This window comes from Triticum aestivum, chromosome 2A (assembly GCF_018294505.1).
Source record: "Triticum aestivum cultivar Chinese Spring chromosome 2A, IWGSC CS RefSeq v2.1, whole genome shotgun sequence".
In the NCBI taxonomy this organism is placed as follows: Eukaryota; Viridiplantae; Streptophyta; class Magnoliopsida; order Poales; family Poaceae; genus Triticum; species Triticum aestivum.
The window spans coordinates 716,966,422-716,989,985 of NC_057797.1; the positions used below are offsets into that span (position 1 = coordinate 716,966,422).

Consider the following 23,564-nt stretch of genomic DNA (forward strand, 5'->3'; position numbering starts at 1 on the left):
CTTATACAAATTGCAATGTTGGTAGCCACGGGCAAGGCCACTTACACTCAGTGAAGAATTGATTTGATTACAATTGTAGATAGCCTAATTGTTCGCCTCAATTGACTGCTTAATTGTTCTTTACATTTTACAGATTGCAGCATAGGTTTCACATTCAGAATTTCAAAAAAGTTGTCCTCTTCCTTAGTCTGGCTGGCCCAGTTTTCTCTGATCAGCTTCGCCACTGTAATCAGAGGGATGGATAGAAGTCATTAAGGAAAGAAAGAGAAAAGTAATATCCCGTGATTCTCGAGAAAGAGACGTGCACACGACCGTATCAAGATCAAGCACCCATCGTCCTCTCATCGTTTCTCTATCTCTTTGGGGCCATGGCAAAAAACTCCACCGCTGTCGTTAACCATGATCACAGGAGCCTATCGGAGACCTCGTCCAGATGCTTCATGGGGAGCTTAACCGCCACCCACAATTTCGAGGTAGCCTGTTACCCGCTGCTCGCCGGCATGGGCGTTGGCAAATACATCAGCTCATGCATCTTCAGCGTTGGTGGCCACGATTGGACTATCAGGTTCTACCCAGATGGCAATAATGCCGAGTGTGCCGGTAATGCTTCAGCCTTTTTGTATTGTTCCAGCCAACCGAAAGGTGTCAGGACTAGGACTGGACGCTCGAGCGAGCTTTTCGGCTCGCACCGAAACTCGCTCCAGCTCAGCCCAACTCAGCTCGGCCCGACAAGAAAATAGGCCGAGCCGAGCTAGCAAATTTAGACCCGTTCGACGACCGAGCCAAGCCGGTTTCCGCTCGGTCCAACTCGGTGGCTCGTTTTGCAGTCCAATTAATTTTTTTAGATAATTCTCAGCCCATTTCCTAGACATAGCAGCCTACAGGAGCAGCCCAAGCCCATTAAAAGCACCCCGACTCACATGTGCGTCCCCCAGCTAGCGAATGCAGCCGCCGCTGCTTAGGGTTTGCGCCTTGCCGCCCCGCCGCCGTCCAGCCAGTGGCCACCACCCTACGCCGTGCTCCTCGCCGTGCATGAAGCTGTATGACTCGCCGTCGACACCGACGGCGTACGTGCCTGTTCGCCGCTGCGCCGGACGCCGCCGTTCGTCGTTGTCGTGATTCCTCGCCGGCAAAAGCAGGTATGGCCTCCAATCCATGCCCTCCTCTCCCGACGATGACCCCAGCAGCCGGCTACGCGGAGGAGACTTTGCGAGCACACACACGCGCCCACACTTCACCGGCGTCGCCCGGCGGCGCGTACGCACACACCGGCCGCTCCCATGCATACTGAAGACTGAACATACACATCGGCACTCACTCACACGAGCCGCTCGGGCTGGACCGAGCAGGAGGCAAGACGAGCCGAGCCACTAAAAGTAGGCTCGTTCACCAACCGAGCCAGCTCGCTCATGGGCGAGCCAAAGCCTAGCTCGGATCAAACTCGGCTCGGCTCAGCTCGTGTCCAGCTCTAGTCAGGACCAAGTTCACCTTGAACATGTTGGAAAAGGAGGGCAAAGTCCTAGTAACAAGCTTCGGCTCTTTGGAGCACACCTTCTCTTTGCCAATTGATGATTTTGGCTTTTCTAAATTCGTCGAGAAATCGAGGCTGCTGAAATCATCCTCGGATGCCACAGGTGGTTACTTCACTATACGGTGTGTTCTTACCGTGATAAAAGAATCGCGGACGGAACTCAAGAGGAACCTTTTCGTGGTTCCGCGGCCAAATCTGCAAGACCATCTCCAGCAGATGTGGAAGGATGGGCAAGGAGCAAATGTGAAATTCAGTGTATCTGGGCAGTTGTTCAGCGCCCACAGATACTTGTTAGGGCATCTCTAGCCGTTGGTCCCTCAGGAGAGACAAAAAATCGCCCCCGGAGATGCACCGTCGCTAAACCGCGCATTGGGGGCGTGATGCCCCCCAGTCGCGGCCCCCTACGGGTTTTTAAAATGTTCAAATTCGGCGCAAACACAACGCAAACACGGGCGAGTTCGTTCAAATTTAAACATATTTTTTTTAAAAAGAAAAAAACTACCGCGGGCTATCCCCGCCGTCTCCCTCGCCGCCCGCCTCGCCGCCCGCCCACGTGGTTCTACATGCCGAGGAGGCTGTAGAACCGCGTGTAGTCACCGCCGCCGCCGCCATCGTCGTCGTCGTCGCCCCCGCCTACGCCTCCGCCGTCCCTGCTGCATCCCTCCCCCGGTTGGCGCGACGGGTTGGACGGTTCGGGGGCGTTGTCGTCGTCGCTATCGAGGACGACGACACCGTCCTCGTCCTCGCGCCCACGTTTGCGGGCGGCGATCTCCTCCAGGGCCCGGCGCTGCCGGATCATCTCCTCGCGCAGGTAGTCGTCGCGCGACCACCACATGGCGTCCTCGTCGGAGAAGCCGCGCCGGGCTATCTCCTCGTACTCGGGGGGGGGGGGGGGGGGGGAGGCTGGACTCCACCTTGGGCTCGACGAGGGCGCCGGAGCTGCGGGTACGCGCGCTGACAGGCGTGTCCTGGGGCTCCGTCTTGACGGGGCGGAGGTGGAGGCAGGGAGAGCCGCCGGACGAGGAGGAGGACACCCCGGTCTCCATGCGCCTCGGCGTCCAGGAGCTTCCCCGGCGGCGTGAGAAGGACGGGGGAGCGGGGTACTCGAGGCGCGGCGTGTTGCCGCCCTTGATGTACTCGAGGATGGACTCCAACGTGCGCCCGGGCACGCCCCATCACCGACGCCGGCCGGCGGCGTTGAACCTGCCGGAGGACACAACGCCGTTGGTGGCCTCGAGCTGCTCATCGTGCCGGCGGCGGAAGTACGGCTCCCAGATTGGGCTGTCGGGGACGTACCGGGGCCCCTCCTTCGCCGCACGCGGCGGGGACGAGCGGATGCGTGCGATCTCCGCACGCCGCGCCGGTGGGTACCAGGGGCACCGGCACGCCGCCGGCGCTGATCCTCCCACTACTAGAAATACCACTACTAATGGCGCACCTAATATAGCCATTAATGGCGCATCACTGGTGCGCCACTGACAGCACGCCATTAGTAATTTTTACTAATGGCGCACTATCTGGTATACTAATGGCGCACCACCTGGTGCGCCATTAGTATATGCGAGGGTGCGCCATTAGTATGCCTCCCAGTTGGCATGTACACCCAGGTGCTTTGGCATACTAATGGCGCACCACCTCTGGATGCGCCATTAGTAACCGCAGCATACTAATGGCGCACTACCCGGTGATGCGCCATTAGTATGCACTGTCATACTAATGACGCACTGTCATGTGATGCGCCATTAGTACTAATATTAGGTTTTTTTTTATTTTTTTATTTTCTGTTTTTTGCACAGGTTACAAAATGTATAATTTGACAAAATATAGACAACACACATCAACAATAGATTCATCAAATACAATAGAAGATTAGTCTTTGAATACAATTCATCATATTAGTCTCCGAATACAATTCATCATATTAGTCTCCGAATTAAAAAGACCGAACAAAGATAGAACATTATATTACAAGTCTCGAGACCGCGAGTAGCGAGTTTGTCTTCGCATTACAAGTCGATATCGATCATCTAAACTACCATCACATAGAAGAGAGCTGCGGTCATCACGATGAGCATCATCACGATGAAACTCGTCTTCATCCGGTTCCTCCAACGCTCCCTCCCCTCTCCCGCTAGATAGCGGGCGTATCTAGATTCGGCCTCGACCCTAGTGGTGTACCCTTTGTAACTGTTACCGCTGAATCGGTGAACCTGTCTCCGACACTCCTCCCAGTCATCGTAGACTCCGGGAACCTTACCCTTGTACACGACATACGTCGGCATCACTATGCACTAGCCAAACGAAACGTTAGTACCAATTCACAGACAATACATAAGCAATATATAATTATGCAACAGAACGATCGGAAGAGAAAAGCAAGACATTAATAGCATCGATTACATCTAAGTTGAACGACTCTCAAAACCAAAGAGACATACTACAAGTTCATTAAAGTTTAATTACAACATGAGCCAATCGATGTTTCAGAACTAGACAACTCGACTCAAGGGACCGGAGCGTGGATGAAGCCGCCGTCTATCGTGGGAGTCATGAAAGAACGGGCGTTGTCATCCTGCATTTGTAGCATTGTGTCGATGTCACTGTTGGACGGTTGATTTCTGAGGTAGAACTGCCCCGAGGTACGAAGGACATCTTGATGGATGATTTCCGCAAACTCCGACTGGATGCGAAAGAATTCTTGTCGGAGGTCCGCGTCCTGGATTGCCGACACGCTCGCGGCCCAATCTTGGAGTTTACTCGGTAGCAGAAGTTGATGATGGTCCCGTACGATCGCCCGCATGTGATGGATGGCGTAGTAGGCACCCTTCTGACCGCCAGGCGGCTGCTTGACGCAGCAGAACGTCGTATTGTGGGAGAACACGTGCTTGCCGTACTTACGAATAGGCCTGGTGAAGGTGCCTCCAGATTGGGCGTAGCCGGGGAGAACATCATCAAGAACCTTCTTGACATTTGTGTAGTCTACGTTCGACTGACGGTCCGGGTCGAAATACGTGGCCATGGAATATTTGGGGCTTAGGAGGATGAGCGTGCAACGTGTGTCACTGCAGAAAACACGGAATGTTAAAAGAAAAACGATCGAAAAGTAAGAATTCATATGTTACGGGCCGGTTGAGGGGAGGACTTACTCGGGAAAGTAAGGCACGAGGAAGTTATCCTTATCTTGGTTTGCCAGAATGACGCCTTCGAGGTAAGAACTCGCGACTTGCCGGTCCCCAGCGCTGCCCAAGATCTTGGCACGCATGTAGAAGGGGTCGACTATCACGATGTCCGGGGTCTTGTCGCGAATGATCCGCATCTCCATACTCAGCGAAAATAGCCGAACGAAGGTGTAGTGCAGCGGATGAAGGTTAAACATAGCAAAGATGTCATCAAACCGCAGGACGATCGTACCCCCGATGTCGCCATCCACAAAGCCCTTGCCCTCTGGCACCTTGGCCACGAAAACCGGGTATGCCACATCCTTCTCTCTGAGACGCCGCTTCTCCAAAGAAAGAACACTGTCGTGCAGACTCCGCATAGCACCGGTTGCAGCATTGAGCATATTTGGTGGTAGCATCGCCCTACCCGCCACATGCACCCTCCTCGAGATATCCTGCGGTGAAGGTGGCCCGTCCTGAGCACGGATCGTACTCGGTGCCGGCTGGCTCGCACCCTTCTTAGTCTTTCTTTTGCGTGCCTTCTTCTTCTCCTGTAATGGGACCGAGTTCTGCTCACAGACCGCCTTCTTGAGTGTGTTGGGGCTGATAATATTTCGCACCTCGCCTATCTGAGGCTCGGTGAAGTCGGCAGCTGGAGGCGTCTCCTGAGAGCTGAACGCCAGACGGCGCCTGTTGCAACTTGGCTTCTCCGCGGTACGAGCTAGATCGCACACGTCTTTTGTTGGGTTTGGTTCTTGAGAAGGAGGCCCCATGAAGTCGCCATCGTACCCATGCTCGGCAAAGTACTGATCGACGTTGCCAAATGTATCATCGTCGTCGTCGTCGTCGTTCTGATCCTGTGCCATATGCATGTTTGGATCCAGTGGCATAGGGATGTCCGGCACCGTTACGGCGGTCTTGCCATGGGGCCGACTTGGCGCCGGCACGACTGGCGGTGTTGTCTTTGGGGTGGTGTCCCCCGCCCCCAAACGAATCTGGCTCTTCGGCCAAAGCAGGGGCCAGCTCAGGCAGGCGCTGAGGGTCATCACGTCATCATCGTCGGCCCCGACGGGTCGAATCGGAGGTAACAAGTCGTCGCAGCCTGGCAGCACCCGAACCAGTTGAACCCTAAACAAGTTGGGTGGCATCTGGGTACCATGGAACAAGGGGTTGCCCGGTTGAACGATTTTGCCCTTGGCGACATCGACCAACTCGTTGTTCACGAAGTGGAGGAGAGTGCACGGAACGTCGGCGGCGCCCTGCGAAAACATGTAGGGCGTCAGGGATGCCCAGTCAAAGGCAAGGAGATGAAGTCCTCGGCCGAGAGAGGCTTAATTAGTTACCGTGATGATGGCGTCGAGCTCGGCTAATGTCGAGGCACCGCCAACGGCGGGCGTGCAGTTGACGGAGCGGCCGCTTGCTGAAGAGGTGCCGGCCGGCGTACACCCGGGTGCATTAAGCTCCCGTGCCGGCGTCGGAGACACCAATGCCGCCTCCGCCGGAGGCACCAATGGCCCCGCCATCGCATTATGCGAGTTGCTGGCCGTGAAGCTAGGAATCGGGGGCGGCCCCTGTTGGCCGCCCGCAATCCACGCACTCAACCCCGAGATCAAGGTAGGCACAAGGGCGGTGATCGTCGCTCCGAGTCGTTGTTCCACTTGCTCTTGGACAATCTCCGGAATCCGCGCCACCTGTGCCTTGAGTTCTTGAACCTCTCGCGCCTGGCTTTCCGAGCTGGTCTTTTTCTCCTTCCGCACACCAGCGGTATAGTATGACCCCCATTTTGTCGACAAGCCTTTGCCGGCCACACGACCAGCTGACGTCGGCTTACTGAGCTTATCCTTGTTCTTCATTATATTCAACCCCCTATTTAGAGTGGTGTCCCAAGGGTTGCTCTGAGTCGACCCCGCGCTACTGCTTTCAGTCGCCTGCGGAAGGAATGTGAACCATTTAGAAATTCGGCTTCATTAATTAGAATGCAACCATATGGAGCTAATTACGCGGGGGTGTATTCCTTACCAGAACAAGCTCAAGCTGCCTGGTCTTCGGATCCGTGGTAAGCTCCTTTGTTTTCGGGTCCTTCTTGTACCGGGCCCTGACAAAGTTCCTGGTCTGCTTGTCACCGTATTTATCGAAGAGGGGCGGTAGGCCTTGCTCGGCACGGTCCGCCTCCTCCTTGTCCCATATAGGCTCCGCCACTCTGTAACCGCCGGGACCGAGTGTGTGTTCCCCTATGTTCAGCTCCCGCATTTGTTTCCCCCACTCACTTGATTGGGAGCTTGCGGTGCTCGAGCAATTGATCTTGAAGTCGTTGTAGTCATCTTCGGTGATCGAAGGATTTTTCTCCTTGATCTTCTCATAACTCTCACCTTTCTCGATCATTCTCTTCACATTGCTTTTCCAAGTAGACAGGGCCTTGCTCATCTTCGTGAGGGCAGCATTGTTCACTTTATTCCCTTTGAGGCTTGTGTTTTCGAATTCAGCGGGGAACTTGTATCGTTCGTGCAGCTTCGTGAAGAGGAGGTGGCGCAAATTCCCCCGGTCAGGATGCCTCAGGTTCTCGGTGTTGATCGAGACGGTGCTCCGGACAATGCACCCGAGCTGAAGCGAGTACCCCTTGACTATTCGTTCGGGCGCCGTTGGATTCCCGTTGGAGTCCACTTCAGTAACTTCCTCCTTGAGGGTGCGGAGCACGATCGGGCGCCGGTCCTTCCGTTGCCTCTTCGGCTGGCTGCTATCTGTGCGTGCGCCGCCATCATCAGTGGTGGCATCCTCGGCGGCACCATCAGTGGTGGCATCAGTGTGGTCATCCTCGGCGGCACCATCCGTGGTCTCAGGATCGGTGGGGAAGGCGGCGGCCTCATACAAGTGAGGTTGTTCCTCCATCTCCTGGGACAGCTCCCAGAATGCCTTGCCGCCCGAACCCCCGGCCTCATCGTTGTGGGCCATGTTTCTCTCTAAATAGAAACAAAGTTTGGTCAAAAAGTTGGTTATTGTCAAGGAACAAGATCATGGTCTCATCATTTAGGGTTTGTCGACACCGAGGCATCCTAAAATCTAAGCTTTTATCATTGAGGGTTTTTCGACGCCAAGGCACCCTAAAAGCCTAACTTTTCATCATTTCGGTTTTTATCGACACCGAGGCACCCTAAAAGCCATGCATTAGTCACAAGTACGCCGGGGCACTTGATCCTACTTAATTAACTACTAAGATACCCCGGCCCATGCATTAGTCACAAGTACCCCATATGTCCTATTTTTAGCAAAGTCATGCTAAAATTCACGGAAAATTTCAGCATGACCTTTGCTGAAAATAGGACATATGGAGTACCCGAATTTGCCGGAACGGAAGTTAATCGACATTCCGGCAAACTCAAGGGCCTCTCGGGGTACCTGCAAAATCATCACGACACGATGGTCGGAGACAAAACCCAGCAAACTAGCAAAATCATCACAAATTGTTTTCTGTTAAAGATGATCATCATCTTTACAAGTCTTTCTCAATGTGATCACAAGTAATTCAGAGGCATCACAAGTAATTCAGAGCATCACAAGGCATTAGTAGTTCAGTACATGAACAAGTTTTACAAACCCAGATAAGAACAAGTGAATTCTAGTCCCATTGACACTCCTGGTTTTCTACAAACACCAAGTACTAGGGCACACAAAAGTTCTGAAATTTGTGTGCCTAACTGAATTAACTGAATTTTCAGTAACCGAATGAACTGAATTTTCAAAACTGCAAGAATACAATCGAGAAAAATCCAACAGCACTAGAACTGAGCTGATTGACAGTAGTTTTGTTCACTGTTATGTTGGCCTAACTGGATGTTGGCTATCTTTTATAGTGTCTCTGTTACATGCCAGTTTGGTCATTGCTAACTTTTGATATGTTGTGTTTCTGACATATCAGAATCGGATATCCAAAAGAAGAAACAATATAATTTCTAACAAATCATTAGCCTGTTTGCTTCAAAAATAACAGTTCCTGTTGAGATTCCTGGGATCCAATCCCAACCAGTCCATTTGATTAAAATGACTGGATTACTGGAATGAGAATACCAAAAGAACAAGATATAGTCTACAAAAAAAAAGAATACAGCCAATCCCCATCACTGTTTTCCCCTCTGGTTCAACAACCCTCTCACCATTTAAAGCAAAAATCTATATGGACCATCCATTCCTAGTTTGCATAAGTATCTAGTTTTAATTTACCTTCACAAGAGCACCAATAACACCCAAGCTGGTAAGCCTCAAGTACTCAAAAGGTCTTGTCTTGCTGGTAGTATTCAGGAACGGGTACAGGTACAGTGGGATGTGAGCTGCAAAGGAAAAAGAAGAAGACTTAATTATTAACCACTGCTAGTTAAGATTTACTTATTCTGTAAAGTCACCAAAATGAGGAAAGCTTTTTAACAATAAACAATGGAAATATTTAAGACTTGGCATAGAAACAGCAGCGCTCAGTACCATGGACAACCACCCTTACTTAAGTTTGCAAAGTCATCAATAGGACAGGATTTCACAAAGTTCACACCCCCGCCCCCCTGTCCTTGAACAGGGTATCTCTACCTGTAAAGAGGCTGTCCGGCATACATATCAAAGCAAAGGAAAGTAGATCCCTTCAACACTTGGATCAACAACAACTTATAATCCTTTCATGGAATCTCTCTAAAATTTATTCTTGTTCATAGCCAGAATAGTTGGATCTTCAAGTCAGAAGCTTTGCATTTTAGTCCCCCTTTAACACAATTTACATAAATACATCACAAGGGACCTTTAATCTCCTAATGTTAGCAAAAACTGAAGTTTTATAGACCTTTTCCTTTTCCAACCTTGTAACTGTTTGTACATAATTGAAAAAAATACCATAGAACGGTTGTTCTACGGTCAGGGCCTCAAGAAAAAAAATTACACAATAAAGCAAAAAAAATCACATGAAGAGGTGCTTCCCACACCCTGCACTGGCTTCTCTCCCTCTCCCCACAGAAATAAAATACTCCAGTGTAAACCCAATTATCGGGAATTAAAATGCCGCTGAGTTATATAACCAAACCTCTTAAGAATAAACGAAACAGTAGGTGATAACATCAATGGTTGTTCTCTAGCGGTGGGCATCTTGCAATAAGAAATTCTAATTATTTGAAAACTAGCAGATAACATCGACGCTACTAATTGTGAGTTTCCATGGTGTGGGGTTCTTTTAGGTGCTTCTGAATGTTTGAATGGAGTTGAAACCTACTCCAGAAACTAAACTACACATAACATTTTGTGCAGCTGTAGGTATATCTTGATGCAAGGTAGTCGACTTAGTCACTTGCAAATATCATTCTCAAGATGACTGATGAGACATAACAAATGTGAAAAGCCCCCGCAAAAAGGAAAAAAGGTATGTGACAATTGATTACTGCAAAATCTCATGATAAACCAAAATATTACACATGGTGCATTGTGAAACTAATATAAAGTTATCAAGCAGCAGACCGGTTTCTTCCATGACATGAAACAAGCGAACAATTCGATGGTGTAACAAACAAACAATTCGGATACAGGTAAAACTTGCCCTGCACTCCATTAAACTCCAGAATGATGCCTGCAGTCTGCAGATCACAACAACTAAATTACCAAACACCACAAGCAAGTCATAGAATCGCCCTAAGGAGATCGGAAATAGAACAACACAAAATGCACCAACCTGTGGTGACAAGCCAAGGTTCAGAGCAATATATGTTCATGATAATTTCAGCTGTCTATAGAGATGGTTTGGGAATTTCAACTAGGTTGCTATATTTGACCAATTGTCTGACTGCCAACAAACATGAAAAACCAACAACATAGATCCGAGGTGGGGCAAAATGGCAACTGGTGGTGGTGGTGCTGGTGACAAGAAGAAATAGAGATGGGGGCTCACGGGGGATGCGAGGGGGATAGGGGGAGAGGAGGAGGGGGAGCTCACGGGGGCGACGAGGTCCGGGTGGTGGTGTGGGTGCTCCGGCGACGGTGGTGTGGACGGGGCGGCGTCCGGGCCACCGGCGACGAGGGCGGCGGGGCGATGGCGAGTCGGCCTGGCCACCGGAGTCGGCCGGGCGAGGTCAACGGCGAGCGCCCCCTCTTCCTCCTCCTTCTCCGTGGGGAAAGCGGCGGGGCGGCGGCGTCGGGAGAGGAGAGGGCGGCGTCGCGGCGTCTCACGGCGTCGGGGCGGCGTCGCGGCGTCGGGGCGGCGGGGCAGCGGCGTCGGGAGAGGAGAGGAGAGGGGAGGGGAAGGGGATCGAGGGCGAGGGCGAGAAGGGGATCGAGGGCCGGGGAGGAAAAATATGGATGGGGGCACAATACTAATGGCGCACCACCCCCCGGTGCGCCATAAGTATATCCACACTAATGGCGCACCTCACCCTGGTGCGCCATTAGTACTTTTTTTTTATTTCTGCTCGAGCCAACAGGTTATCTCCCACCTGACCTGATCCACACCAAGTCCCCTCTACTAGCTCGACTGGTCAGTAGCCAGTTCTCACACCAGGAGGTCCTGGGTTCGAATACTAGGCTCCATAAATTTTTTTTATCATTTAAAAAGCTGTTTGATACTTATTTATGTTTAAATATGTTCAAACTTGTTTAAATAATAAAGTAATATTTTTTTATAAGACAGTAGCATTTAAAAAGCTGTTTGATACTATTTTTTTTATAAGACGGTGCGCGGGGTGCGGGGGTCGGCGGCGGCGGTTGGGTAGGGGAATCGAGGGTGCGGTGGGTCGGCGGCGGCGGCCGGTGGACTTGGGGGGTGCTCGGCGCCGAGGGGGACCGGATCTGGCGAGGTGGGATAGCGGTCGAGATGGAGGGGGATCGAGGTGGGCTCCACAAATTTTTTTTTAGCATTTAAAAAGCTGTTTGATACTTATTTGTGTTTAAATATGTTCAAACTTGTTTAAATAATAACAGTAATATTTTTTTATAAGACAGTAGCATTTAAAAAGCTGTTTGATACTAATTTTTTTTATAAGACGGTGCGCGGGGTGCGGGGGGTCGGCGGCGGCGGTTGGGTAGGGGAATCGAGGGTGCGGGGGGTCGGCGGCGGCGGCCGGTGGACTGGGGGGTGCTCGGCGGCGAGGGGGGCCGGATCTGGCAAGGTGGGATAGCGATCGAGATGGAGGGGGATCGAGATCGAGTGTCCATGAAATTTAAAAATATTCATGATAGTTCAAAAAGTACCCATGAAATACAATCGAGAAATGAAGGCTACGATTTAAATACAATCGATCTTAGCTAGCTATCTGTTCACAATCTTCTTGCCCTTCTTTTTCGCAAATGGAGTTCTTCTGTGGAACGGACGTCCTTTAGGTAGGGTGGTCCTGCTTCTTCTTGTGGTGTATGCTGCTACTTCATCATCGTCGTCATGTTCGATCCTCGGGTCGCCGTACTTGTCGAAGTCTTGCTCATTGGCTACTCCATCCATTCCGATGATCTTCCTTTTGCCTCTCCTCACGACAACACGACTGGGCTTTGGCGGGTCGGTAATGAAGAAGCATTGGTCCACTTGGGAAGCCAGTACCCATGGCTCATTTTTCGCGGTGACGTTTGCGCCCGCGGTCTTGGATTTGGCTTCGGGTATAACCATGGTGGTGAAATACCGGTCTTCTTTTATGACGTTCTTGGCCCATCTGACACGGAACATCGGGACCTTCTCTCCAGCGTAGCTCAGCTCCCAGATCTCCTCGATCCTTCCGTAGTATCTGTCCTTGTCGTTACCGGTGTAGGATTCCATCGTTACCCCGGAGTTCTGATAACCATCGCTCTTCATGTCCTTGGCCTTGGTGTAGAATGTGTAGCCGTTGATACCGTACGCCTCATAGGTCATCAGGTTGTGCTCGGCGCCCTGTGACAAGGCGAATATGAGTTGTTCTTCCGCGGAAGAATCCTCATGTAAAGGGTACGACAGAAGCTTATGCTTGAACCAACGCGTGAAACATGAGTTGTGCTCTTTGAGTATATCTCCGTCCGTCCTCTGTTGGCCTCGGTCATTGTACGTCTTTTTAATAAAGGTTTTGTGCTCTACCAACCAAGGATCGACCACGTCTATGTGTTGTAGCGCGACTAGGTTTGCTCTTTCAAAGTCGGCGAGTCGACCCTCGAAGTCGACATGCATTTCGCGGCGACCCTCACGGTGACCCCATCCAGCGAGCCTGCCGAGGTGCCTGTTGATGGGCAGACCAACGGGGTTCTCGATGCCTAGATAATTCGTGCAGTAGGAGATGCACTCTTCGGTCAGAAAGCCCCTGACTATGCTTCCTTCTGGACGTGACATGTTGCGAACGTATCCTTTGATGACACCATTCATCCTTTCGAACGGCATCATGCTGTGCAGGAACGTCGGCCCGAGTTGGATGATATCCTCCACTATATGGACCAGCAGATGCACCATAATGTCGAAGAATGCGGGCGGGAAGTACATCTCAAGCTCGCATAGTATCACCACGATCTCTTCCTGTAGCCTTCTGAGTTGCCTCACGCCAATCGACTTCCGAGAGATGACGTCGAAGAAGTTGCATAGGCCAAATAGCGTTTCACGGACGTGCGCGTCCATGATCCCACGGATTGCAACTGGAAGTATCTGCGTCATCAGCACGTGACAGTCGTGAGACTTCATCCCGCTGAACTTCTGCTTCGCTGGGTCTAGGTATCTGCTTATCTTCCCCGCGTAACCGTAAGGAAGTTTTACTCCTAGGAGGCAGGTGAAAAACTGCTCGATCTCCTCCTGACTTAGAGTGAAGCACGCGGGAGGGTAGTCATTTCCGGTCTTCTTGGCCTTTTTGCCTTTGCGACGACTTTCTGTGTCCTGCTTCGCCTCATCATCATCATCATCATCATCATCATCATATATAGCGTGAAGCTCCTGCCTGATGCCCATTGATTTCAAGTCTGCCCTTGCTTTCGGCCCATCTTTGGTCCTCTCTGGCATGTTGAGCAGGGTACCAAGCAGACTCTCGCACACGTTCTTCGTGATATGCATGACATCAAGGCTGTGAGGCACACGGTGGATCTTCCAGTACGGCAAGTCCCAGAAAACAGACCTCGTTTTCCATACCTTCAGCAGCGGCTCTGGCGCCTTTCGCTTCTTTCCCGGCTCTGGCGCCTTTTGCTTCTTTCCTGGCAGTGGGCAGTCTTTCCAATTTTTCAACAACTTGTCTATTTCCTCGCCGCTCCTCGTACACGGGCGTTTTCGGGGTTCTGTTTCACCATCGAACAGATCCTTGCGTTTCCTCCACGGGTCATCGTCGCGAAGCCACCTTCGATGTCCCATGAACACGGTTTTCGAAGACCCGGGATCTCTATCTAGCTGGCGATACGTTGTGTCATCCATGCACCTTACGCATCCAGAAAATCCGTGGACTACCTGCCCCGCAAGATATCCGTAACCGAGATAGTCGTGCACCGTCGTGAGCAGTGCGGCTCTCATAGGGAAATACTCTTTCTCTGCGGCGTCCCACGTATTGGCTGGCGTTTTCCACAGCGTGTCAAGCTCCTCTTTCAGCAGCCCCAGATACAGATTGATGTCGTTCCCTGGTTGTTTCGGCCCTTCAATTAGCATACTCATGTGAATGTACTTCCTCTTCATGCACAACCAGGGGGGAAGGTTGTACATCCACACAAACACAGGCCAGGTGCTATGTGTGCTTCTCTGGCTGCCAAACGGATTGACTCCATCGGTGCTCGCGCCCAGCACGATGTTCCTTGGATCGTTCCCAAATTCTGGGTATTCGAAGTTCAATGCTTGCCACTGGCTCGCATCCTTAGGGTGACTCAGCATCTTGTCTTTTTTATCTATCTCCGGATCATTTGCGTCATCTTCTCGCTTCTTCTCCTCCCTATCCACGTGCCAACGTAGGAGCTTTGCTACCTTAGGATCCGCGAAATACCGCTGCAGACGAGGAGTGATCGGAAAGTACCACACCACTTTTCGAGGAGCTTTCTTCCTCTTCTTGTATCGAGTGACACCGCACACCGGACATATTGTAGACTCCGCGTGCTCGTCCCGATAAATGATGCAATTGTTCATGCACACATGGTATTTCACGTGCGGTAAATCCAGAGGACACACGATTTTCTTCGCCTCCTCCAAACTGGTCGGGCACTTGTTCCCCTTGGGAAGACGTTCGTGCCAGAATGACATGTTCTCGTCGAAGCATGCGTCGGTCATTTTGTGTTTTACCTTCATCTCCAGGGCCATGAGCGTTACTTTCAGGCGGGTATCCTCGGGCCTGCATCCTTCATACAATGGAGTAACCGCGTCTAACTCAAGTTGATCCATCTTGGCTTTCTCTCGGGCGGCAGCTCTTGTGTTATCCGTCTGCTTGAGAAGCAGCTCTTGAATATGAGGGTCCTGCACCCAGCCCATCGATGGTCCATCGTCGTCTGCTCCGCCGGCATCATCATCTTCATGATCATGCCCGTCGCCTGCTCCGGCATCTTCCTCATCATCATGTCCTGCATCTTCTACATGATGACTGTGTACAGCATCACAGTCGTGATCATCTCCTGGGGATTCTTCGTCTTCTCGCCCGCCCGAGCCGCGGTGGTTGTCTTGCTGCCCTTCCTCATTTCTTGCCCGGCCCGCATGGACGACTTCGTAGTCATCTTCATCACCTTGCCACCGATAGCCATCCATGAAACCACGCAACAGCAGGTGGTCCCGCACCTGCCCGGAATCCGGGTCCGCAATAAGGCTCTTCAGCTTGCATCTTCGACACGGGCATCTTATCTCCGTCTCGTTCTTTTGAAGCATCTCGGCCTTCGCGGACCTCAAAAACCTATTCACGATGCCTTCGGTCATCGTGCGGACCATGGTCGCCTGCGGGGTAGAGCAAAACGATATTTTAGAATCAAACAAAAATTTGGCATGACCTTCCCTAAAAATATGACCAAAAAGAATGCTTAATGCCAAAATTCTCGCCGAAATGGAAATGAATCAACATTCCGGCAAAATATTGGCAACTATCGCATATCAAATACCGGTACACCTCCAAACACAAACACATATGCAACACCACAAACATATGCAACACCACGAACATACATAGATCTAGCTAGGCCGTAAAAAGTGCATGTGCACATTGTTGTAAGGAGAACAACCTAAATATAGCTTCCCCCCTTACTTACCTATTAAAACAAGGTAATTTAACCACTTAATTTGAATGAATCTATGGTGGAAATGAGGTGAAAAAGAGGAGGCACCCGTGACAAGGAGGAGGTGGAGAGAATGAAGTGGGGAGAAAGTGAGTGTGTGGGTAGGAGAGGCTGTCCCAAATATCTTGTTGCTGCCCACTTACTAATGGCGCACCTCTTGCATGGTGCGCCATTAGTACTTACAACTACTAATGGCGCACTTGGGCAGGATACGCCATTAGTATGTTTGGATAGGCGCACTAGTTCAAAAAAAAACTATACTAATGGCGCACCCACTGCAAGGTGCGCCATTAGTAGTTACAACTACTAATGGCGCACTTCGGCAGGATGCGCCATTAGTATGTTTGGATAGGCGCACTAGTTCAAAAAAAAAGTTTCTATACTAATGGCGCACCTGCTGCCTAGTGCGCCATTAGTAGTTACAACTACTAATGGCGCACTTTGCCGGGATGCGCCATTAGTATGTTTGGACAGGCGCACTAGTTAAAAAAAAATTTGATACTAATGGCGCACCCGTAGCATGGTGCGCCATTAGTTGTTTAAACTCTAATGGCGCATCTGATTGTGGTGCGCCATTAGTATATACTAATGGCGCACCATCTTTCTGGTGCGCCATTAGTGTCAATCCCATCTATAGCCATTTTCCTAGTAGTGTCCACGCCCCGGGCACCCACATATCCGGCGAGACCGGGTACTCGGCCTCGAAAAGGAGGCGAGCCTTGTCCTCGTGCAGATGACGGCGCCCGATTCCGTTCGCCGCCGCTCCATCGCCTGGGAAACGCTCGACCATGCTTTCTCAACTGGTGACGGTGAGAGGAGGAAAGGGGGAGAAATGAGCGCGTCGTCGGTGGATGATCGGGGTGAGTCTCTCCGGCGCGCTTGCAGTCGGCTTTTATAGGCGGAGACGCCGCGTGGTAGGCTTGGCCGGCGCGTTACGCGTGGCGTGATTGCGTGGCGGCCGAGGGACGCGTCGCCCAGCCTTCACTGCGCCGCCCGTGAGGCATCAATGGAGGCTGACCGGCGCGGCAGCTTTGGCATTGATTCGCCGCGGGAAACGAGGTGATGAGGACGACGAAGGGGCGAGAAGAGAGTAGAGTCGCTGACGCGGCGGGCCCGCGGCTCTTCGCACCAAAAACGATTCGCCCGGCGCCCCCGAGCGACCCCAGCGCGCCGGGTTCGGGTTGGGTCCGCCGACGCCAATTTCGACCCGAGCCGACGAAAACTGAGCTCTTGGGGACGCGACTGGGCCAATTTTTTAACGCCGGTGAATGAAAAAACACCTGAGGGGCTTTTTTGGGGGCGCGGCTGAAGATGCTCTTAGCTGCACGATCTCCGGTCTTCAAGGCGGAGCTCTTTGGTCCAATGATTGAGAAGGCAACAGAAAGCATCACAATTGACGCCACCAATCTTCGAGGCGCTTCTTCACTTTATATACACGGATTCTATACTAGATGATTGGGACAGCAAAGAAGGTAAAACTACAAACATGCAGCACTTGTTGGTTGCGGCAGATCGATACGGGTTGGAGAGGCTAAGAGTTATCTGCGAAGGAAGGCTGCGTGACAGCATCGACCTGGAAACGGTGGCAACCACGTTGGTTCTGGCAGAGCAGCACCACTGTAGAGATCTCAAAGAAGCATGCATTGGGTTCATGACCTCACAAAACAGGCTAGGAGATATCATGGCAACGGATGGATTTAAGCATCTGATGGCAAGCTGCCCTTTGCTCATGAAGGATATTTTACATAAGGTGTCCTGTGTCTTGAGTGGCTAGTCTCGTTTGTCTAGAAATTAAATGATCATGTGACCAGTATTTAGTACTTAGTCTGTGTAGCGTTGATTATACCAAATTTGAGATTTCAGTCATTGTATTGGGGCATCTACATTTCAACTTCAGAATATATATTTACATTGGTATAGTCATGTTATTGTTCTCCCTTGATTCTTGGTATATTTATAATCACTTCAATATTGGAGCCTCATGTGTCTGCGTTTATCGTGCCTACACTCCTGGCAATGACTCACGTGTCATGTGTCCAATATTGGAGTATTTTCTTTGGGGCTTTTTGACAGAAACATATTCAGCAATTTTATTAAAAAAAAATTGAGCAATCACAATACAATTCCGATTTTGTATCCTGGTAGGTCTGGGCGTCCTCATTGTATTTCTTATCTACACACAAACACATTAGGAGTTCTCAATCCGAGTACAATAGCACCTTCCTGTGTGCACATATATGTAACACGGTTATACCTGTAACATAAAGCTAGATTCCTTATTATATATACACAAGACCAATACATCATCGGTGGTGATCTCTCTCTCTCTCTCTCTCTCTCTCTCTCTCTCTCTCTCTCTCTCTAGTCTAGCTTCTACCGTCTCCATGGGCAACAGATCGTCTTCCTCAGCTAAGCCTGGCCAGTCTCCGTCCGAGACGGCGTCGAGATGCCTCACGGAGAGCTTCACGGGGACCCACGATTTTGAGATTATCAACTACTCGCTGCTCGTTGGCATGGGCGTCGGCAAGTTCGTAAGCTCGAGCACATTCTGCGTCGGTGGCTACAACTGGAATATCAGGCTCTATCCGGACGGAGTCACGAAAGACCACGCTGGCAAAGGGTCAGTGTTTTTGCACCATCTCTGCTCACCGGATTCAAAGGGTGTGAGGACAAAGTTCACATTAAGCGTTCTGGAGAAACACGGCCAAGTAACCAGGGCTCTAGTCGACCACATCTTTCCTCGAGCTCATACTAGTGACGGTTTCGGCTACACCAGATTCTTCGACAATTCAAAGCTGAAATCAATGCCAGACCTCTACTATGGCTCATTGACCATAAGGTGCGTACTCACCATCATAAAAGAATCTCACACGGAGCTTAAGACGAACCTTGCCGTGGCTCCACCGTCGAATCTGCAAGAGCATCTCCGGCACATGCATGTGGATGGAGATGGTGCAGATGTGACATTCAGTGTTCGTGGCCAATTGTTCAATGCCCACAGATGTTTGTTGGCTGCACGGTCCCCGGTTTTCAAGGCAGAACTCTTCGGTCCGATGAAAGAAAACTCAACTCGGTGCATCGAGATTGATGACATTGAGCCACAAGTCTTTGAGGCCCTTCTTCACTTTATATACACAGATTGCATGATGGATGGTTATGAAGAAGGAAAAACTGAAAATCTACAACACCTACTAGTTGCGGCGGATCTATATGGAGTGGAGAGGTTGAGGGTTATGTGTGAAGGTAAATTATGTGATAGCATCGACTTGAAAACAGTCGCGACAACGCTAACTTTAGCGGAGCAACATAACTGCGGGGTTCTCAAAAAAGCATGTATTGAGTTTCTAGCATCAGGGAAGACACTTGAAGCTGTGAAGAAAACAGATTCAGATGTATTCAAACATCTCGAGGCAAGCTGTCCTCATCTCATGCAGGAGATTTTATTCGCAAGGATGCCTCCCATGTGAAGTTGATAAGATGATCATGAGTCTATATGAAGTCAATTTTGTGTAAGAAAATGCTAGGGATATTTCATGAATTAGTGTACGCCATAGACTATATAGAAAAATTGTATAGGTAGAAGATTCTTTGATTTACTTAAATTTCACCTAGTACTCGTATTTGTGCTGCTTATTTTTTGAGTCCTTTTACCATAAAGTCTCTTTACCATTTATCAATTCAATGTAGGTCATTTATTTCTATCGTTCAAAAGAAAAACAGAGCGAAAATCCCAAACTTGATTTTTGGTTCTTAACAAATTCTCCGCTCTTGTGATTAAAGAGATAATCTACTTCGCTCTTGAAAGTAGGATTTTAATGGAGTTTCTTCGAGTAATCTGGTGGGATATGCAGGGGTGTATATATAAACTAGATAAAAATCTCACCGTGGCACACTTTCTCGCACAACTCAGAGGCTCTGAATGATCAGCTCGGAATCGCTGAACAAAACTCAAGGTGGCAACTTTCGAAAAGCTCGAAGGGCCTGACTAAATATTGTTAGGAGGCTCTGACGGACCAACCAAGGACACACCTGCGCACACTTCCGGAAGTCGTTCAAAAACTTCAACCAAAAATCGTTTGGAATATTCGGGCAGTACAAGAAGACAGAGCAAGTGGTCTAGTGGCTAGGAGTGGTATGTGGAGTTTCTGAAAAAGAGTAGGATTTGTAATGACTCTCTCTGGGAGTAGTTCGTCTGTTCCGAGGAAGATTGTTCAAAGGCTCCGGATAGTGGAAGAGCAGGTTCGTATGCGTTTCCCTCGGGCTCCTGGTGTGTACGTATGCATCTATGTATATATAATATCATCACATCACATGATTCTCTGGCCGGCCTGCCCTCTGTCTGCTGTCTCAAAGAAGGATAGTTTTTGCCCAAAATTAAACATCAAAATCGTTGGTCAGGTGAGACGCCGGCCGGCAAGATGGATGTGTGGCGTCGTCTCACCAACAGGGAAGCTCCCAGACAAGCGGACACGTCGTCGAGATGCGTCACAGAGAGCGTGTCCGTGTCGCACGACTTCGTGCTGGTAAACTACTCGCAGATTAGGGACCTTCCCGTGAACGAGGCCATGACCTCCGGTCACTTCACCGTCGGCGGCCACGATTGGTTTATCAGCTTCTAACCTGGTGGGTGGTCGACCTCGACCTCGAGGTATAGTCAACGTGAAAAGGGGTGCCCGGGCTACGCAGCGGCGTCTGTATGTCTCCGTCGTCAAGCAACCACAGTCGTGATTGTGAAGGCAAGGATCACCATAGGACTCGTGGACCGCCACGGGACGATGGCAAACAGGAGGACGTGGGACACAGACCACTTCTGCGCTGCGGACATTAGCCCGACGTTTCCAGGATTTGTGCGCAGATCCAAGCTTACATCACGGCGGTACCTCGTCGACGACTGCCTCACAATCAGGTGCGTCGTCACCCTCGTCAATCCTCGCACGGAGCGCACGACGGCCGGCCCGGCAGCCGCCGCTCCGCTGCCGGAGATGCTCGGCCACCTCGAGCGCATGCTCAGAGACGGCAAGGGCGCAGACGTGACAATCGACGTCGCCGGCCGAGCGTTCCGCGTGCACCGGTGCATGCTCGCCGCGCGCTCGCCGGTTTTCGACGCCGAGCTCTTTGGCCCGATGAAGGGCAAGGGCACGGAGCACATTGAGGTACCCGACATGGAGCCGGCGGTCTTCGAGATGCTCCTGCGCTTCATCTACACGGACTCGCTGCTGGGCGACGGCGAGGACTGCGGCGTCGCGATGACGCAGCACCTGCTGGTTGCCGCGGATCGGTACGGGGTGGACAAGCTGAAGCAGGCGTGCGACGTGAAGCTGCGCAGAAGCTTGGACGTGCGGACCGTGGCGACCACGTTGGCGCTGGCGGAGCAGCACCAGTGCCCGCTGCTGAGGGACGCCACTACAACACGACTCACATTAGAAGGCGTTTTAAAATGCCTCCCAAAGTCTCTAAAATGCCTTCAAATATGTTCTGGGGCGTCTTTGAAAATTGCTAGAAATGGTTGTGAAGGGGAATGTTAATCAAGGCGTTAAACAATAATGCTTCGGAAGACTTAAGTCGACGGCGTTTTTGAAAAGTGCCTCGAAAGCTTTTCGGCGATTTGCAGAAGTGCCGCTAAACTCCAGCAACAGGAAAACGGTGGATCGGGCCCAGCTAAGCGCTTATCTATTTCCTGTAGGTCTCCTTCTTCTATGCACCGGTGCATGCTCACCGCGCGCTCGCCGGTTTTCGACGCCGAGCTCTTTGGCCCGATGAAGGGCAAGGGCACGGAGCCCATTGAGGTACCCGACATGGAGCCGGCGGTCTTCGAGATGCTCCTGCACTTCATCTACACGGACTCGCTGCCGGGCGACGGCGAGGACTGCGGCGTCGCGATGACGCAGCACCTGCTGGTTGCCGCGGATCGGTACGGGGTGGACAAGCTGAAGCAGGCGTGCGACGTGAAGCTGCGCAGAAGCTTGGACGTGCGGACCGTGGCGACCACGTTGGCGCTGGCGGAGCAGCACCAGTGCCCGCTGCTGAGGGACGCCACTACAACACGAGTCACATTAGAAGGCGTTTTAAAATGCCTCCCAAAGTCTCTAAAATGCCTTCAAATATGTTCTGGGGCGTCTTTGAAAATTGCTAGAAATGGTCGTGAAGGGGAATGTTAATCAAGGCGTTAAACAATAATGCCTCGGAAGACTTAATTCGACGGCGTTTTTGAAAAGTGCCTCGAAAGCTTTTCGGCGATTTGCAGAAGTGCCGCTAAACTCCAGCAACATGAAAACGGTGGATCGGGCCCAGCTAAGCGCTTATCTATTTCCTGTAGGTCTCCTTCTTCTATGCACCGGTGCATGCTCGCCGCGCGCTCGCCGGTTTTCGACGCCGAGCTCTTTGGCCCGATGAAGGGCAAGGGCACGGAGCACATTGAGGTACCCGACATGGAGCCGGCGGTCTTCGAGATGCTCCTGCGCTTCATCTACACGGACTCGCTGCCGGGCGACGGCGAGGACTGCGGCGTCGCGATGACGCAGCACCTGCTGGTTGCCGCGGATCGGTACGGGGTGGACAAGCTGAAGCAGGCGTGCGACGTGAAGCTGCGCAGAAGCTTGGACGTGCGGACCGTGGCGACCACGTTGGTGCTGGCGGAGCAGCACCAGTGCCCGCTGCTGAGGGACACGGACTCGAGATGCTCCTGCGCTTCATCTACACGGACTCGCTGCCGGGCGACGGCGAGGACTGCGGCGTCGCGATGACGCAGCACCTGCTGGTTGCCGCGGATCGGTACGGGGTGGACAAGCTGAAGCTCGTGCTTGAAATTTATGTCGTCGTCCCCGAATGTGCTGGCAGACGTCCTGAAAACCGACGGGTTCAGACATCTCACGGCCAGCATCACCTTGGCAAATCTCACTGGCATCCTAGAGAAGGTGTCACTCGAGCGTTGAGAGGAGTCACGAGAAGGACATACGTTGGATGTACGATGAAAACGTGTCTAAAGAGTTCGTCTGTCTGTTTATACATGGTTCGAGGTCTTTGGCCGCTGAACCGAAATGTTCCTTTCGGTCTCATGTGTGTTTTATACTCCCTTCATTTATTTACTTCTAATGTTAGTTTCGTCTTAAATCAAACTTGTAAACTAAGCAACTTGTCAAATCTATTATAAAATATGTTAGTGCTTTTTACACTGGATCTAATGACACTGCTTTGGTATGGTGAATGTTCACATTTTTTTTACTATAAACTTGGCCAAACTTTAAAACATTTTTCTAAAAAGACATGCGCCCAATTTTATAAATAAAGTCATCAGTTAGAGTTGAGACATACTGACAAATCAAAATGGAAGTAGTAACATTCCCACAGCAAAGCAACATGCATAAACTTCAGTATAATAAATGACACACATGCCAACAACCTACTACCAAAGGCAGAAAATGACATCTTCCCCCCGGCCGGCCCCACCGCTCTCGCCGTCACCGTCTCGCGCCTCACTGATCTCTGGCATCGGCGTTTGGGCCATCCCGGAGATGCTACTTTTTGCAGCAATAAACTTCTAGATCATTGTAATAAACCTATGTTCAGCTAGTATGTTGTGTCATGCTTGTCAAACCGGCAAACACATTCGTCTACCATTTTCTTCTTCCACTAGTCAAACTACTGCTCCCTTTGATTTCCTGCATTGTGATCTTTGGACTGCATCATTAATTATCTAG

General features: G+C 51.0%; 2 protein-coding genes and 1 pseudogene across 2 annotated transcripts; all 3 read left to right on the plus strand.

The window, feature by feature from the left end:
- Window positions 1-204: 204 nt before the first annotated feature.
- Window positions 205-17,641, plus strand: LOC123186146 (BTB/POZ and MATH domain-containing protein 2-like; annotated as a pseudogene).
- Window positions 17,642-18,161: 520 nt separating this feature from the next.
- Window positions 18,162-19,562, plus strand: LOC123186147 (BTB/POZ and MATH domain-containing protein 1). Its single transcript, XM_044597935.1, has one exon. The coding sequence runs from the start codon at window positions 18,252-18,254 to the stop codon at window positions 19,332-19,334; it is 1,083 nt and encodes a 360-aa protein (XP_044453870.1). The 5' UTR covers window positions 18,162-18,251; the 3' UTR covers window positions 19,335-19,562.
- Window positions 19,563-20,520: 958 nt separating this feature from the next.
- Window positions 20,521-22,610, plus strand: LOC123191906 (BTB/POZ and MATH domain-containing protein 1-like). The gene is made up of 3 exons (XM_044604456.1): window positions 20,521-21,020; window positions 21,654-21,949; window positions 22,184-22,610. The coding sequence occupies exons 1-3, from the start codon at window positions 20,643-20,645 to the stop codon at window positions 22,608-22,610; spliced, it is 1,101 nt and encodes a 366-aa protein (XP_044460391.1). The 5' UTR covers window positions 20,521-20,642.
- Window positions 22,611-23,564: the final 954 nt, after the last annotated feature.